Source organism: Amblyomma maculatum, chromosome 1, assembly GCF_055883805.1.
Source record: "Amblyomma maculatum isolate TAMU_Amacu chromosome 1, ASM5588380v1, whole genome shotgun sequence".
Taxonomy (NCBI): domain Eukaryota; kingdom Metazoa; phylum Arthropoda; class Arachnida; order Ixodida; family Ixodidae; genus Amblyomma; species Amblyomma maculatum.
In genome coordinates, this window is record NC_139344.1 from 386,989,362 (window position 1) to 387,008,436 (window position 19,075).

The 19,075-nt window shown below is 41.7% G+C and overlaps 1 protein-coding gene and 1 long non-coding RNA gene across 3 annotated transcripts in view; one reads left to right on the top strand and one right to left on the bottom strand.

Annotated features, from left to right (window-relative positions):
- LOC146208451 (uncharacterized) overlaps positions 1–3,515 on the bottom strand; it is a 138,407-nt gene extending 134,892 nt beyond the window's left edge. For both annotated transcript variants that reach the window (XR_014704989.1, XR_014704988.1), the window contains exon 1: positions 3,267–3,515. This is a non-coding gene — a long non-coding RNA (uncharacterized LOC146208451). The remainder of the gene's footprint in view (positions 1–3,266) is intronic.
- LOC146208457 (uncharacterized) overlaps positions 1–18,875 on the top strand; it is a 48,603-nt gene extending 29,728 nt beyond the window's left edge. The window contains exons 2-4 of the mRNA XM_084593825.1: positions 13,519–13,787; positions 14,898–14,979; positions 18,700–18,875. Coding sequence (XP_084449951.1) covers positions 13,519–13,787; positions 14,898–14,979; positions 18,700–18,710 — 362 coding nt within the window. The 3' untranslated portion in view covers positions 18,711–18,875. The remainder of the gene's footprint in view (positions 1–13,518; positions 13,788–14,897; positions 14,980–18,699) is intronic.
- Positions 18,876–19,075: the final 200 nt, after the last annotated feature.

A 19,075-nucleotide genomic window follows, 5' to 3' on the forward strand; every position in this document is an offset into this window, starting at 1 on the left:
CACTAATTTTCAGCAACAATAGCACTGCGGACGTTTTAATGGGTAAACGATAGGCCATGGATGAGTAGATCACTAATTACACATGGATAGGCCACTGGGCAGCGTGTACTGCCGAAGTAGTTGGGCCATGTGGGTACGCCAGCGCCCATGCATGACCCTAGCGCGGCAGTAGGCTGGCCAAGTCGGCAATACTCATTGGCCCGAGGTCTACTGCCGATGGTGGATAAACCACCGGCCAGCGAGTACCACCGACGAGGTTGGGCCATGTGTGGATAAGCCATGGCCCATGCATGACCCAAGTGCGGCAGTAGGCTGGCCAAGTCGGCAAGCCATGGCCCATGCATGACCCTAGCGTGGCGGTAGGCTGGCCAAGTCGGCCATACTCGTTGGCCCGAGCTCGATTGCCAATGATTGGCCATTCTTAGGCCATTGTCAATCCCCGACCTTGGGCTGAGGTTGGTCGCCTAGGTTGGCCCGGTGAGTTTCAGTCGGCCATATTACCAAGGTCCGAGCGCGGGCCAACCATAGGCTTGCCGCTTGGGCGGTTATCCCAGTTCGCCCGGCAGTATTTCTACCGATCGTTACAAATTCAGTAAAACAAAACGAGCGACCTAGCTAAAATGGACGAAACTTGATGTTGTTATAATATTCTGCGTGGAGTATAGGCTAATGCGTTTAGCTATAAGGCTAAAGAGCCGAAGATAAAAGACAATGCCTATTAGCCTTCTGGTTTCAGCAGTCACCAACATTAAATGTTACCTTTTGTCCAGATTGCATGATGAAAATTCTTTGAATAAAGCGGAATAGCTCGAAATCAATGTATCTGGCCCTAATTCTTATTTAGAGCACGTGAATAGATTGAAGTTCAATAATAAGCTTTCAGCGAATAGAGTAACCCTTTCGGCTCTAAGTGTCGCCTTGTGGCGAGCTTCGAGACAATATACTGCCCAAATGGAGCTTCTATACCTTGCCTAAAGTTTAGTACAAGTGTGTTTTCCTCTATTACCTTTTTAGAAATTCACCTCCTGCGGCCACTACATAAATAATAAATGGGCTTCCAGCTTAATATACTGGACACTGCACTACCACAAAATTTATGCAAGAAGAAAAGAGCCCGAAACGTCAGGCACCAGTTCGTTCATCATTACGAATGCGTATTCTCAGGGAAATTGGATGCTGTGGTAGATGAACTTTGTAAGAGAGCTGCTGATGCACAACAAAGGAAAGTCCTAAGAAACTTTGAGTATCTGCTCGGACGTTCTTAAATTGATAAACCCAGTATTTAGACGATTACTTATCGACTTAAACGCTTTAACATCTAACACCTTCCCCGACTAAGAATTTCTAGTGGAACCTATATATAAATGTTCTTTGAGCTAGAAAGTACTTTGTAATCCATAGCTTCCGTGAGGTTTTCTTGCTAATTCGCAGTTCACAGAAATTGCTTTTTGATAGGAATGCAACGCCTGACAGGAAAGCGTCATAAATGGAATAGACGTAAGTTTTTCCAACGACGAGTCCTGTTTTGGGCTTGAATATCCTCACGAATGCTGTTAAAAGAAGGATTATTGATAGTCTAAAAATGCCTGGAAGGTTTTCTATGGTTGAATCTGTTTTGCATTAAATAAATACATTATTTCCAAATGATCGCTAATGTCAGATAAAAGGATGCACGAAATGAGAGGTTTACAGGCATTAGCGATAAAGATATCTATTAGTCTTTCCGAAGATGATGTTATACTTGTAGGCTTAATGACGAGGTTTACAAAGCCACATGCATCGAAACTTCATAAAAGAGAAGTTCGATAGTTTAAGCAGGCAATCAGGGAAATCTTAACATCCCCAGCTGTATTACAAATAGCTTTGTGTTATATTTATTGACCATTTTATTATTGTTGGTACCTAAAGCAGTCTGTTAGGTTATATTGGCCTGAAGATACGAAGTCCAAAAGCTGTTCAAGAAATAGCAGAAAGAAGGTAACGCTGATGCGTGGTCGGCGATAAATCCCCGTAAGCAAATCTACAGGCTCCTAGAACCGTCAATGCCTCAATGTTTTCATTAGACTCGGAAAAGTCTTCAACAGTATACGCGTAAAAACGCTGCTTTAAAAAGAGAAGCCAACCGCCACCTCTATTCAGTGGGCCAGAATTAAAACTTTTATAATTCGGATAATCAAAAGTGTTCGAAGAGTCAGTGTACAGGATACCATATATAGCATCAAACCTGATACACGGACTTGAGGAAACGTTCCATTCATCGAGCTCATTTTTCAGCGAACTGGAATTTACCTGAAGAAAAGACAGTCTACCTTCATGTTTCAGGGTTTTAATGCAGTCAAGCATCAGTGGCATGAAAGTTCATGTTTTCGCATACCGTAGGTCGCTGGTTGGATACATACGACTACGGTGTCACATTAGCTTCTCATGCTATCTAGGTCACCCCGGGATGCGATACGAAGTACTGACGAGCCATCTTCGTTGCACGCAAAATGTTTACGTCCTTGCATCGCACATACTTCCATCCAACCTGCTTTTCCGGTTTCACTGCTGCATCCAGCAGCTGATTGTTGTGATGAATGAGAAGCTCATTTATGAGAATTGCACTGGGTGTTTCGCGTCCGAAAGTAGATGTAACCCGCCTTTTTTTTTGTCTTTGATAATACGCTCTTTACTTTTATCGCGACTCATGAAACCAACAAAGCTTCGATTGAGTTGTACCTGGGCATCCTTATGACATGTGCCAGTATCATCCTACGAGATTAGTGCGCCCACCGCTTTCACTAGCTTGAAAACAACACCATTAGGTTCAAAATCAGATGGTGCACCCCCGATCTCCAGATTATTTGAGTAGAAGTACTGCTCTAGCTGTTCTACGCGCTATATTAGCTTGAGGGTTTTTCCTTCGAGTGCTTGGTCATTTTCTTTCAAGGTTTTGATTTCGCTCAGAAGCAGCTTCATTTCTTTGTTTGTTACAATCATTTCATTGCAGAAGTCCGTGCAAGCCTAATGTTGGCATATAATTGGAATTTAGCCACAAGTTTCTTTCGGATATCAAGCCTCAAGCGATTTCAAGTCTCTATCTTCATCAGTTTCTTTACCCTCGTCCTCTCAAGCCTTAGCGCTTCGTCTGCTGCGTAGTCATCTTCTATTTTACACTCCATGCTGGTCTTACACAGAAGACGAAACTTCACTAAGGGACCATGGTCCATTCGGCAGCAGTGCGAGAATAGAAAACCGCACCCAAGTATCAAACTGTTTCTGCTTACCTGCAAAGCGCACGATGCTGATCGGATTACGGCAAGATGAGCACTGCCACCGAATGGAGCCCGGTCCGTCATGTTCCATCCATTTATCTTTGTCCATCTTGTGGATCGGCCATCAGCGCAAGCGCAGCGTTCAGATAAGTCCGTTGTCTTTCAAGATGCTGAATCAGATCTGCATGCCGCTCCTCTCGGCTTCCGGCGAGGAACAGCTGATCTTGATGGTTCCGTCAATAAATGCCAGACTTTCTTGGCTGTAAAGCGTAGGAAGTTTAGTATGAGGCTCAATGCCGCCGTTGGTATCGACATGATGCAATAACCTGGTTCACTTCGTTAATTTTTGAGAATGTTTCATCAATGTGCCTAGATGCATGACTACTGGATTTAACAACATGTATTTGCTCACACGACTTACCCCGCTTCGCATTCGTTGGCGTGTATAAAAGCGCATGTGCTACGAAAATTACGGTCATCAATAGAAAATGGTTTACCATCCTGGAAAAGGGGAGGGTGTGGGCGGTACTTTATTGGCGCTGAAAATCATGGCTTGAAAGCGTAGCCGGCGATGCCTAACACACTTTCACCAAAAGCAAATCAATAGTCATCACTGCCAATATCAATCATTCGTGTGTTGAAAATATTGATATGTGTCAATGTGCACTGTGATAGTTATCATCCAAACAGTTTATGGTATTTTTCGAATCGAGATCTAGCACCAGTGTTAAAAATCAGGAATGCAACGCGAGGTTCAGGAACTGCATTGCAGATATGATGCATAAAATTCATGCGCAGTGATACCGTAATGCAGTTGCAGGTGAAATAGAAGACATAGCTGAAACGATGCGTAACGTTAAACAAAACCAGACTGCAATATACCGGTACTGAAACATGGTCTCGCAGGGGATCTTTGAAGCTTCGCTCTTCTTTTCGTTTTCAGTATTTGGCATAAAAACTTATCTTGAACTTTATATCACACATTTATAGTTTTCATACTGTCTTGCAGCGGTAACGTTTACATTTTGCAGTCTTCACGATTGCGTCACTAGTGTGAAGTTAAATTCACAAAAGACAAAAGCATCAGAGAGTGATTTAATTCTTCGCTCTAGGGACCTGCAATCATGAGAGGGACAAAATGAATACATTTTCGGCAGAATCTTTTAACTATGTTAGGTAATTGCAATACAAAGAAAAATTATTCAGCAGTTTATTCCTTTCATTTCTTTTGCTGGTATTGCAACAACCCCTCGCCTCTTTAACCCCTAATGTCTTGCGGATATAATAAAGAGATAAGAGTGTGGGGCAAACTGTATATATGAGACAGCATGAAAAGGGTCATACCGATGGGGAAAATCATTTGGGCTGAAACACGCTGTAGGAGACAGCACAAAGTGGGGATTAAAGTATTGTCGATTCTCTCATTATTTCATAGACTGCGTATTGTAAAAGGCTATGAATTAACAACAACTGCGCAATAAGGAGCAGTTTTGGTCGTGAATGGACTGAGTCAGGAGTTGATAATGACCCATGCATTATAATATCGTGTTCTCATGCGGCACAAAAAGTTTTACCCAACAAAGGACATTCTCTGTTGTTCGCTGGGGAATGTGTCATGTCAATGACCTTGTGTACTTGGTGCAGAGCGTATTTTGTGTACCAATACTGCGGTGCAACTGAGCCTTGTAAATTGTGGGGTTCAATGCACCCCAGAGACAAAAGGGCTAAGAGGAACGCCGCATTGGAGGGTTACAATTAACAGACACCACCTTAGGTTGCTTACATGCGTGCTGACAATGCACAGTGTAGCACCGTTTTTCTAATTTTCTGTGGTTGTCTTTACTTACTATACATAAAGCATGTTTTTTTTCTATATCATCACATCAGAAAACTTACTCTTGGCATGGACGTGACCTTGCATTTTACGTTCTGTGTTCATCAACTAAGTTGTTATGCTGTTTTGGTGCACCACATCTCATTATTGCTGATCAATTATTTCATGTCGTAGCAACTTGTTAGCCACAATTTTTTCTCTATATTGCTTTATAGTCTTGCATAAATTATATTTGTTCTTTTGATCGTTGTGTATTATCCTTCCTCTCTGAAATGTACTCTGAACCCTGAAGATAAGATTACTAAACACCATTCATTAGAGGAAAGAACTTGTACTCCATAGCATGCAGAATGTTGAAACTGATCGGCTGTAAAGCAGTGCGGCAAGTTTCTGGTCTCTGGCAGACGGATCTAGGCCGGAACCACCCAAAGTTATAAATTTAGATGAATTAAAGAGAAAGAAGAAAAAAACGCTTTAGCTTGCAAAAGTTCTTGGCTTCATATATGGGCTGGAAATAATTGTGAGAGGAAATGTGAATTCTATTCTAATTCAATTAAGAACTTGTACAATTTTAAGAATTCATCCAAAAGTATACGTAGAGCAGAACTGCGACAGAATTTATAGAGTACTGGTGACATCTCCCGAACGAAATAATGGAGAAAACAAAAGTCACGATGAATCCAAAGAAACTCTTAAAATTGAAAGCTAGATATATATGTAGTCGGGGATGGGCATGAGAGGTGCCACGACATTCGTACTGAGATGGCACGGAGATTCATGGAAGCGAATTGTAAGTAGAATTGAGGCTTATATGCCATCGTTTTATATAAATACAAAACTAATAGACTAATTTGAAGTACTGCAAGGAAATGTCTGAAAGAAGCGGTCAGCAAATATTTTGTGTGGCCCGACGAACATATGGGGAGGAAGTAGTCACCCTTCACCTCATCATGGTTGATGAAAGGCTGCATTTATTCACAGGGCTTCGAGTAGCCTTACTACGGCTGGTCTTGACAATCGGATACTTCTTCGGCCATGCAAAGCGCACAAACACAGTGAAGGTTGTGGCTTGGAGCTATACACTTCCGCTAACTATATTGTGGAACTTGCCGGCAGCTTACGTAACGTGAGTGACTGCAAAGCGTGTTGCTTACTGGCTCGAAATATCATCTCGACGAAAGCTAAGCGAAGTAACATCCACGAATTACTACCGCCAGGAGTAAATAACCGAATACACTGCCCTTTAAGTGATGCATTTCGTCTACTGTGATGCTACGCCTTCGAACGTTTCGAATTATATTTTAGAGAAATCATATAAGTGACCTCTCGGTGTAAAATTGTCAAATCGTACCAATGTCGGTAGCGCAAGATGGAATACAACCGGTAGCTTTGAGGGCAGCGCTGAATTTCTAATCAATTGAAACTGATATTTTGTATGGTCACATCTGAGATGTCTGGGATAACTACAATGGTGCTGCGGTAGTACTGGCATGCCGAGATGTAATGAATAAGAGTCAACAGGTGGTACTGCTACATACTATGCCTATGAAATCTAAGATGCTGTATGAACATAATGTAAAAAGCTGAACACCAAAATTCCTTTCGTGGATAAACAGAACGCGAAGATCCATAGCAGTAAGTCACAGCGTATATGTTATCCCATCTGAGTGTCGGGCTGCAGTTCCGCTTTGCGCTGGTAAACACAGATGGAGCAAATGCACTATTTCTTTTGCTTCCTCTTTTCAAGGCTGTATAAAAATGGAAGACAAATCTTGACTCTCTGGATAGCAGCGCAAGCGCTGTTCAACCATGGAACTTATCGAAGCTATGTGAGCCTTGCTAATCCTAGATAAAAAGAGACTGCTACCTAAAAAAGAATTTTATTTTCGGATGAAAGCAGACGCTCGCTAATCAGTAAAAGGAGCCTTTGGATTCCATTTCTTCTATTGTTACTCAAGCCGCCATAGCCTCTAGCCTGAAAACTAAACAAATAAAAAGGAATATACATTTCCCAGATATCAAGCGCTAAAAAATGCAGTCTGTAAAGTTTCCACGTCTATTCGAAAAGAAGAAAAGGAGATAGGTCCCGTTTTATGAAAAGTAAATGGCAAACATTCTAAATAAACATTAATCACTCAGGTTTAGAGTGATGGCCAAGAGATAAGCATCTGCACTATGAAATTGACGAAGAAGGTGCAGGAACAGCTTGCAGCACTTAGTAAAATTTTGCTCATCAACAACAAAATCAAGTGACAGGAGCCCAAGTAAAGCAGCAATGTTCGCTCTCCCTGAAAGGCCTGCTAAGCCCTTCTCCTGCTATAAAATTACAAATTATTTTAACCAGTGGAAGACGCTTTGAAGCAGCCCTGTTAAAAAATCACAGCATGATTTCTTAATTTATTGGTCCGGTCTGTGCACGTGGATTGTACAGAAAGGCGGACGATACGCACGCGAGTGTCACGGTTCTCTGATTAGATGTTCAATAAGTGACACAGCACAACGCTTAACCTTTTAAGGCAAAATACTATACTGTGAAACTGAGGACTTTCACTATCAATCCAGTATTTATAGGCGGTTGGATATTGCCAACGTAACAAATGCTAATTTTAAGAGCAATTCAGTTGTCTTTCCGGTGGTGTTGATCTATGAAACGACGCAGCTACGTGTCTGGGTCGTCACCGAAATTATACTTCTTGATTTTATACCACACAATGCGCTAAGAGTGGCGAACACATTGCATATTAAATACGAATTATGCCAATTTATTTATTTGCATCGCTGGAAAAGACCGCCTGAATGAGATTTAAGATCAGTATTTTTGACTTATATATTATTTTTCGTAATCTGAAATTAAATTATGATGTCATTTAGTTAACCAATAGTGTAACTGAACGGTTACATTTTCGCTGTTTACACCGGCCTATGTCTAAAGGTTTAGAAAGTAAACATCCGCAAACACGAAAAAATTCACCTGTTATATTGGGATTTACCGTCGTAAAACCAGTTATGCGTCTTCCTTAGTTTATCCAAATTATCTTCCCTCTGTTACCTACGCTCACCTGTGCATTACCATTACCTTCTAAGGGAACACGATAGGGTATTTCACGTCGAGCGACCTATCTTTCATTTCTGGAAAGAGAAGACAGTTTCGTCCAACTTTTCTAGTGATCAATATTCTTTACGATGTGCAAAGCACCGACATTTTCGTTAAAAGCCAAACCCTGCTGGTGCAAACAATTTAAACTGCATGGAATTGTCCCCACAGCCGTCCACTAAACCACGCGATAGTCACTGGCGATGAAAGGGAAGTTTAAGGCCTAGCCGTTCGCCACTGCATATGAAGCCAGGTCGAAGAATCTATTTTTGACAATCGTTCCTCGCTTGCGTGTATCACCGTTCCAGTCACGGATGCATTGACAGCAATAGTGTGCCTAAGGAAAAATAGACGCCAGTATTTCTGACTAAAAGAGGGACATGGAAATTTCGCTCAAGAAGGAACTACAGCCGAGTCTGTGGTCCTGTAGCTACTGCGAAGAGAAAAGCGAAAATTTATATATTTGTGTCTGTAGTTAAAATGAATCATGAATGAGCCCTAATGACAGAAACCTATTCGCCTCGTACATCCTTTAAGACAGCGCCAATTTTTCCCGTGCCTGAAAGAAGCCAAGGCGACTATCGATATAATCTTGATGGGCCTACGCAAGCAACAAAAAAAAAAAAGAAGAGAAAAAAAAACAGGAAAGGAGGCTCACCGCACATACCCTGCAGCGCCGCTTAAGTCAAGGACGCTTTGACACGCGCAGCCTTAACGAGGCCAACAAGCAGGTCCGAACGCAAGCATGTGAGACTGGAAGGCCTCGGACTCTCTACTGAAAGAAACGTCATGTAATGGACAACTCCAGAAAAATAAGGTTTTTACGGTCTCGCCACTCAGACGCGGGATTTGCAGTTGAGCATATACGGTAGCTGCGAAATTCCGCACTACCTCATTGATACTTGGTAGTGCGGGTTTGGTGACGGGAAAAAAAAAAAGGTTGCTCAATGGGCTTATTTTAAAACGTATTGGCAAAGGCGCCTGACTATGCGCTTTTGATGCCTCACGCTAGATGCTGCCAAATGTAGCGGAGACAGTCCGATGCTTTCGTCCCCTGTAGAGCTTGGCACATAGTTAAGCAAAATACTACAGTTAATTACTGTAGAATAACACAGTAAATTGAAGTAGTTCACAAAATTATCAGAAAATGCACGACACGAAGAAAGGCCGCCCGCGCATGCCTAGAAACTTATAGCATTTAGAGGCAGCGCAGCAGCCACGCTGCTGCTACTTCGTGGTGCTGAAGAACGGTATTGGGATAGGGGCTCGCAACTCTATTAGGGCTGTTTTCTTCTTTTTTTTTTTTTTTCATACGGGAAGGTTGACCGCTGAAACGCGTATGACCCGACTACAGTGCTGTGTTTCCGGCGATTGTTACAGTGTAATCTTTCCGTGAAATGGACACGTTCTCAGCTTCGGGGGTAGGCTCGGCTTTCAGCCGAGTGCTCCAGGTTTTTATAATTTTAAGCACAAATATGTAGTGGAATTGCAGATCGCGTTACTGTGTGGTTATTTACAAACCGCAATTATTATACCAAGTGCTGTGAAATAATATATTCGGATGTGCAAAGACATCGTGCTCTTCTTAACTCAGGGCATGGTAAACTAAGAAAGCCCTTTCGATGATGAATAGAACACCAGGGGAAAAATGGTCCTGTTCTAACGTAGGTAACTATGTAGGACATGCGAAAACGTTTTTCCACAGATGAAAGTTGACGGAGATAACCACATGCAATGTGGCCTCCCTCATAGCCAGAGTTGCTTTTGTACGTTGAAATCCCATACACCAACCACCATATGGAATGTACAGCGAAAGAACGTAGGATATAAAAAAATAAGCGGCAATAGCTAGGACGTTCTGTATACTATTCCCATTAAGAATTCCTGAGTTCGAATCTTCTCCACATTTATTCATTGCTGTCCGTCAAAGTTTCACATATGCAACGCACACTGTTATTGGTCGGGGTGGGCAGTGCGAAGTATTCTTTCTCACTAATATTACTCTCCATTTAACCTGCTCCTAATGATGCTACTGTGCGGAAGCTTTGTTTGACTTATCCGCGCCAGGACGCGTCGACTGTGACCTCACGATCTGGCAGAACAATCAGGAGTACGTAACATAAGATCTAAGATTGTTGCTCAGCTCTGGCTATCGTATAAAATGCTTTCGCGCTAAAACTAATCAAATCATTGCTGAATTCCAGCGGCAGGATAGGCAAGTCTAGTTTTGAGAGTGGCTTGAGAAATAGAGATGCTTTACAATAGGACTTGCTCATTGACTTCTCTGACGTCGTAGGCATAATATGTCTGGAAGTGCATTGCTAGGTGAGAGCAACCACCGGGGTGTGCGACGAGAGGAAATCATGGTTGAGGATTGCTAAATGTAAAAATAATTCGTGCTCCCACGCCTGAGCCTATCATTTCAATTCCCTTTCAAAGTACGACCCTGCTGTAGACTTTTAGCATACTCTCTGGGTTATAGCACAATCACAAAAGTGAACACCCTAGATATAACTGAACATATATGTAAGGCTGCTGGCGTCTATAAGCTAGGTTTACACTGTGCTGTTGCCATACCGATATTCTGGCAAGATCTAAATGCCACTTCTGTGTGATGCTGGATGAAAATGAATGAATGAATGAATGAATGAATGAATGAATGAATGAATGAATGAATGAATGAATGAATAAATGAATGAATGAATGAATGAATAATCGAAAAAAACGACCCAACCGTCGACAACCGAGCGCTGGGAAAGCTTTAGGCTTTGAGCATTGTAAGACTTGCTTAAACCGGCGATTATATTTATAGAAAATATTTTATTTCAGTACGTGCCCATTGAAAACACTGTAACAAGTGCTTCATTGTCATGCTAAAATAGCAATAAGCATCCATGTATCCTCCTCTGTTATTACATGCACCTGCTGAACAATCCCGAAGTTCTTGTCTTTCGAATAACGTTTTCACGCCCAGACTTCCATTTACTACGTATGAACGCAGCTATGGTCGTTGCATTCATGAATCACTACTTCCTGCTCCGTGTTTCTGCTTTTGTGGCCGTATAGATACGATTGTCACATTCCCGGAGCAGGAACGTTAACTACACCTGATCTTGTACACCGGACCTATGACTCAAAGGTTAGGGCACTGGACTACTAAGCAAGATACTGTAGTTCAAACTCAACCCCCACGGCTTGATCGTTTCCGCAGAGACGAAGCGCATACCACCCGTGTATTTCGCGATGTTCATCATCACCATCAACAAAAACAGCCGGACTATATTCACAGCAGGGTGAAGGCATCTCCCATATTCCTCTAATTAAGCCGGTCTGTGTGAGCTGCATCCACTTAACCCCTGCGAACTTAACCACACCCGCCCACCTCACCTTCTGTTACCCCTGTTACGCTTTCCTTCCCTAGTAATGCTAAGACCCGTAAAGCCCCCCAGGGGATCAAAACTTTCGGAAGCCCTTAATTGCAACATTTCTCCTGGTCTAAAACTTGGTCTTTTCTGATCTCTAAACTCCCTAAAAAAGGAAACCATCGCTCAAATAAATTGCATGGCCCTTCAACTCCCCCGTCAGAGCTTGTAGACAGTAAATTTACAGCAGTTGCTATGAATGTATCATTGGTGTTCTCTTGTTGGTAAATAGCCTTATTGTTAACAAACATCTAGCCAGGGCAGTCGGGGATGAAACCGGTTTGGTCTATGGCTCATCCTTTTGTAACAAAAATAAGCCCGTCGCAAAAGCACCGAAAAAAGGAGAAAAAAAAACACAAAAAAAAACAGGATGCCCGCTAAAGATGTTCATTTCGAAACACGCGCAGAGATATGACGAAAGAAACTGCAATCGAGACTCAGCTATCGGTGGTGCTCTGTCTGTAGTCTCTCCGTACTGTTTTCTGGTGGAACCAGTCCAACTTGCTTATGTTTGCAATCTTCTAAACGCCAAAAGCAAATATGTTGTTCCGCGCGCAAAAGGAGGTGGTGGTGGTAGTGGTGGTAGAAACATTTACTGCCAATATTACAAAGGTTGGGGGCGCTGCCCCCTTCATGGCATTCGAGGGCCCCCTTAATGTATGGAGGGCCCTCTCACAAAGCGAAAGAAAGCCCTTGGAGGGCTATCCGACCGAGAGCGCAATGATCTTGCGCTGGTCCTTATAGGAGGTACTGGTGAGTAGCTTCTCCCAGTAATCTAGGGCCACCTCTGGTGAAGGAGGATGAGAGAATGAGGGGCAGGTGAGTAATATGTGTAGAAAGTTGCCAGGTTTGCCACATGCGAAACTCCGAAAAGAGATCGATGCTGCTTTAGAAGCTTTATCAGGCGATGTTGCACAAATGAGAGTCCTCTATGTTTACCTTGAGTAAGAAAGTACTTGAAGCCATCAAAGTCTTAAATAGGAGCACCTGTTGGAAAGAGTTCTTATAATACGAGCTTTGTTCGAAATACGTAATGCTCTTCGTGCACTTCATACACAGCGGAGGGAACGGTGCTGCAGCGAGAGGTCTAATCGTCCGGAACTTAGGCAGAATAAAATAGTTAAAGGAAGCGTTACTCAATGAATTTTATTTCACAGGCGTAGCTCTGAAGTCTCCTTCGATGAACAGGAGCTCTTGGAGAAAAAAAAAACAGAAAATCCTGTTCATCAGTTGATCTGGAACCCAGCCCGAGGCAAAGAGATCCACTTCGAAATTCACTGCGTTCTACCACTGCGCCTTTCAGCAGTAGATTTGATTACATGACAAACTACCCGCCTTTCACGCTGTGCGCCGTGTGTCGTTGACTTAATCTCCTGAAAGTTGCACTAAGAACTTAACTTAGGCCTCCTTCACCTTAAAAAAAGCCAAATCCAAACATTAAATACTTAGCTAAAGAAGGCAAAGCGTGATATAACAAAGCTTAATGAATCAAAAATAAGTCAAACAAGCGATAAACGATTCTTATGCATGTATTACATCCGCGCTTAACCACACGAAAGCACCACTTTATTTTTCGGCTATATGTGACAAAAGGCCATTTGTATGGAAATAATGCTTATGATTGCTACATAAAAGAAAGGTAGGTTCATTTGCTTAGCCGTTCAAACATTGTTATTATTTAAACTACAATCGTAGCGTTCTTTTTTTTTTTGCCTTTCCTCATGTTAAACCTGCATGGAGTTCCTCAGCCCTCTAAGAAGCGTCTCTACGACTAAATATTACAACTCTTCCTTCAAACATTCCGCTACAAGAAACTCTGACATCCTCACCAAAGGCATCGTTTTCTTATACTGATTTGTTCGGAAATGATGATTCAATATCCCACCTGCCTTTTTTTTTTTCTTTACTGTGTAGTGCTCGCTGCACACGCCCAGTCTTACGGGGGCGGAATACGGCGAGTGCCGGGAGACTTCTCAGGCGGCCGGCCGGGCGCACTGGTTCCTGGAGGTGGGCTTGGTGGGGAGCTCGCTGGCGGATTTCCGGGTGGATACCCTGAGCGAGGTCCGGAAAGGATTCCAAACCGCACCCCTTTCGGATATCCCGAGAGAAGACCAGGGGGATTCCCTGGCCCGGACGTCCGTCCAGGAGGATTTCCAGGCGGAACTAACCCAACGCTCTGCGGAGTAAGTAGCTTTTACTGGTTACTTGACTTATATGTTGCGTTTTTCACAGCAAGCGTTTGTATCCAAACCAAGTTTATCCACTTGGGCACACGGGTTTCAACATATAGGTAATAAAACCAGTGTTATATTCACACAAAAAAAACAACCAATATTTTCCCTAATCGAGTTGTATAGGAAAGACGGCGACAATAACTTTTAAATTCCCCCGGTCCCCTTTTTCATAAAATTTCAGCAGGGTCTTGCGAGCGATATTTTGCAAAAGATACCCATATCAGTACCGCATCCCCTGCAGTATCCCTCTGTCTGGAAAAATTGTGTCAAAAAATAACTGCCTTGTATCCCGTGGCCAGATGGAATGTTTTCCAGCTTGCCTCCTAATGCCTCGTCCACGGAGATGACCCTCTGGCTTGGCCGCGCTTTGAAGCTAAAATTATGACGGAGATATAATATGCAGCCATCAAATAAGGTGTAGCTATATTCGACCTATGGTTATTTATCGCAGCCCTCCTTGCCCCCTACAAACGTATATTTTCAAAGTGGTAACTTTAAAGTTAATGCCGTTGACTTTTATACTTCTAGAAATATACCTATAGAAGCTCTAAAGAAATGAGATTTGCGGGTGAAAATTGTGAGGCAGCGTGAAGGCCTCTCCAGGTGAAATATAAAGAAGTACGACAAGAAAATATTTCTCAATAACAGCTGAAAAATTGCCGTGCCCTCTTGTGTGTTACGGAAAGCCTTATTAGGTGCGGATGCCCTTTGCAATTTTTTTTTTTAGTTTAAGTGGAAACCAAAGTAAATTACGCACAACGCTTGACACAAATGATTCCCGAAGGCTGTCACCAGTTCAGAAGGATATGAAATATTTCATGTGGCAAGAAAGTATAGCTATATGTACAAGTTGTTCGAAGCGAGCTTTGAAAGTTCTAGAAAACTGAAAATGTGGCTAGCGTTACACAAACGTCCCTATAAAAAGTACTCAGCGCACAATATTTTCACTATTACAAGGTTGAGGAGGAACACTAGAGCTACATGATTGAATTAACGACCTCAGCACGCCTTGAAATGGCCGACGGGTGAACGTGATTTGTTTGCGCTTGTGACTTTCAGGATCGCATCTGCCCCATTGGAAGTCGTTGCGTAGTTGCCAAGGTACGCTGCGTACGAGAACCATGCTACCCGATAAGAACCTGTAAGTTGAAATAAATTCGTTTATATAATTTTCGTACCTTCTCTGACTATCGTGAATTGAAGACCGGATGAGAACCCCAAAAATACGATGACATTCGTTTGATAATAGAATAAGAAATCTATACCTTCCGCGTAAAATTTTTTACCGCCCGCGCATGTCGAAAGAGACTATTTTCACTGATATATGCATGTTTAAAAAAAAATCGCGAAAAACGTGCTCTATGAAAACAGATAGCTTCTTGCCTAAGAATATATTAGTTAGCAAAATGCAAGCCATTTACTATTATTTTTGTTTTTATAATTTACCCTTGAAAAAGGCAGATTTTTTTGTTCGAATCAAACGTTTTTGAAAGAGAATGAGAACATTTAGATTTTGATGATAGATATTAAGTGCAAGCGAGGCCTTCATTAAGCTTATCTGAAGGCATTACTCACTGTGGAATCAACTTAATGAGACTATAGATAAAATCTTTATGGGATGATTTCTTCTGAGCAGCAATATTTTAATGCATGCTGGAGAAAAGAGCATTGAGTTCAAACTGAACTTTACGGTTATCGAAAGCGCACGGTGTTCTGAACAGGTTGGTGCTAGAGAAGATAAGTAAACAGGAAAAAACGAAGAAAACAAATGCATGAAGACAGTTTTTCTTCGCGCGGATCTATGCGGACGGTGACGCCTAAATTTTAATCGGTTATCAATTAGTCCCTGTCGGCAGTGACGTCACGAGTTTCAACCGACTGGTAGGAACTTACTTAAACCGAAGTATCATGCACACAAAACTGCATTTACCAGCTGGACAGCCACGTTGAAAAATGCACACACAGCATCGGTTTTTCACTGAGATGAATAATTAAATGAAACTGGAGTGTGTCGCTTTGAGCATTTTTCGGTAGGGTGGAAACCGGACATTTTTTCTTTTTTCAATAAATTAATTGTCTCACTTTCCTTCCGAGCATTCAGGACGCTAAAAACCGATAGAAATAATGGGAAAGGCAATAACTGAATTGCTTATTGAATATTATTTTTAAGAATGAACTCCAAGATCGAAATTTTTGAAGATTCTTAGGTTGTGAGCACAACTTTAGGCTTGTGCTGTTTATTTTCACCAATGCCTTTTAGGTAGTAGGGCTCTGTAAAAGTATCCGAAAACCTTAAATCTTGTTCACGGATATAAAGACAGTGTAAGAATAAAGGAGCAAAAAGCCCAGCTTTGTGTTAGTAAAATTGGTTAATTGCTTATCTGCATTCCAGGATACAGCTATAGGATGTGAATGCGTTTCCCGCATGTTGAAAAGCGCAAGTTTTCATTAGACTATAACGGAAACATATATGTTCCTTTTGTCGAAAAAATTCCATTCAACGTAGCAAGCTGTAGCCTTTCCCGCGGTTCATAATGCAGCATTGTTTATCTTAGTGAACTTTAGAAAATATTTGAAACTTGAGAAGACTGACAGCAAAAACAGACTTGGTATTGAAGACTGCAGCGCTGTTTTGAAAGAGATAGAAACGAGCACAATACAAGACGAGGTCGCTTCAAAAATTTAGGCTGAAAAAGGCTGCAGTGTTGACGCGAAAAACCTATCTTGCCAACGTTATAACAAGTTCGAAACAATCTACGATATAGAGGACATTCTTCCATGACAGACAGCTTTTCACGTCAAGGATGTGGTGGCGCGATGGCCAAACCGCACAGGAACCAAACATTTTAGTATGAGCAAACAGGCATTCTCACAAGAAAGAGGAGTAAAGGGGAAAGCGCAAGTCGTGCGCTATCACGTGTAGACGTTTTCCTGGGAATCTCATCTATTTTCTGTATAAATATTTTTGATTTGCACCAAATGGCCCGCATGTTAAAGTACAGAAAACTTAAATTTTTCATCAGAAATTACTCTTTGGCGGCACGTGCAGTGTGGCCAAATAACAGAGTACTTCGTAATTCTCGTCGCGAAGTGAGAATTCAAACTATACGTGTCCGAAAAATAGAAAAAGAAAAGGGTGACACATGATTATGCTGCAATTACTGCGTTTTTATACACAGGCCAAACGTTTAGACAAGTTCTGAGACAGGTCTCCTGAAAGTAATTTTTTTCACATACTTCAGAAAGGTTTTATAAAAGCTACATATTCACATGTCCTTTCTCAGTAGACTTGTAAGCTCTTGATATTTACTTTCAAAAACACATCCCGTGTGTTAAAACAGCAGGCTGCATCACTGATTGTGAACACGGAGGGAACTTCCGAAGTAACGCAAGCTTAAGTATGGCAAACATAGAGTATATCTAGAAATAACTGCATAAAGCTACCTTACAATATTCCACAGCTACCTGACAATTCTCAAAACCACATCCCCTTAGACACTTATTTCAGATTCAGTAACTCCATGTGGGCGAAGAAAAAAACTTAAAAGAGAATTTTTGCATCGCATAGGAAGTTTAAACCATTTTCAGTGTCTTAGAATATCCCACATTACCTCACAGTTAAAAGTATGTCACAAAAAGCTGGACTTGATTTACAGAACCTATTCTTTCCTGTTGAGCAAGAAAATAGACACTGTGCATAGGCAATGTGCATTTTAGCATGGAAAAAATTCAACCCACCGAAAGAAGTTTTTGTGCACTTGACTTATGTGTCTGTCATCGATTGCAGCTTTAGCTCCGTGGTCATTGCTAGACGTCATCAGTACACGTGGCGTTTCCACCTAGCCTTCAGTGCTTCTAAAACGCTCCGTTTCGGTTTGGCGGAGGAGAAAAAAAAAACTAGCTGGGTGCGTTCACATTAAAGGGCTCCAAAAAAATAATTTCCTTTCGTCGCAAAAGCTGGTATGACATCGACTTGTATACAGCTGCGAACTGTCAATCGACAGTCACCGCCCATCTTCATTATTAAAGCATGATAAGCCAACTGCAATATTAAATCATAATAAATTGTTAAATTTTTTTGGGCTGTGTAATCAGATTAGTGCCTAAAATAAATTATATCCGCCACAACTAAGAGGCTATTATTGTATCTACGGCTGGAAGATCTTAAGTATTTTTTTTTCTCGTGGCCTTTGGAGGACGTTAAATATTATGTTTTAAAGCCTTACTTGTAAAACTTAGCTCTTTAGTACGTGATTCTAGTCGCTAACGCCCCATATCTTGAAAGCGGTATGATATCAATAAGCTTTATTTGACTTTTTTCTCTGTATATTATTTTTTACATCAATGATCACTTCTTGCCACATATGGACAAGAAAGGCGATGTATTCACACAATAGGAGCAGCTCTCATAGCTATTGGTGGATTTTATACGAGGCTGAAGAAGAATAGGAAAACAAATACAAAACACCACCCAAATCCACCACCACACAAAAGGCACACAAGAATTATGTCCCCTAACTATGTGATTTCGACTCGAGTTGGGGGTCCTAAAAGGGCCAAATGAGTCTTTGCTGCAACCAGCCTGGAGTGAGTTCGCGGCTGAGTGATCAACTGAATGGTTATCATCAGATCTTGGACGTCCAGGCAAACAGTTTACCTTTTAACCAAGCCTTTGGTTCCATCCATGTCACTGATCGTTTATTAATTCAATTAATCTTCTTCAGACTTGCTGTTACACACCCACATATTCTAATCATAAGCGCATTGCATGCTAACGAAGTGTTTTTACTGAGATTGTATTTTTTACGTAGCGTTAAACTGTTATGTATAATAACTAGCACATCTTTCCACTATTTTTCAGGTGTTTCATGAGCCACATCGAAGGAAAAAAGTTCTAAAGGCTCACGAAGAGAGCAGACTTCAGCGATTTCAAGATCCCTGCACTGAGCGAGAGAAAACCAATCTAAAACGCCTAGCCACATGCGTGACAACATTAACCTTGAACTGAAATAAATTTATATGCTACTTATTCTTTAACTCAGTTGCATCGCCAATTTTGTGCATGGATACCAATGTTATTACGTTGCGATTACTTGCGAAAATAATGAAATGACGCAGAAATTACATTGTAGTTTTCGAAAATGCAAGGAAGTTCACTAGTCAGAGTTACTATGAGCATTTTTCATTTGCTCATCAACTGCCCCACGGGAGCAACATAGCTTCCAAGTGGATATCGA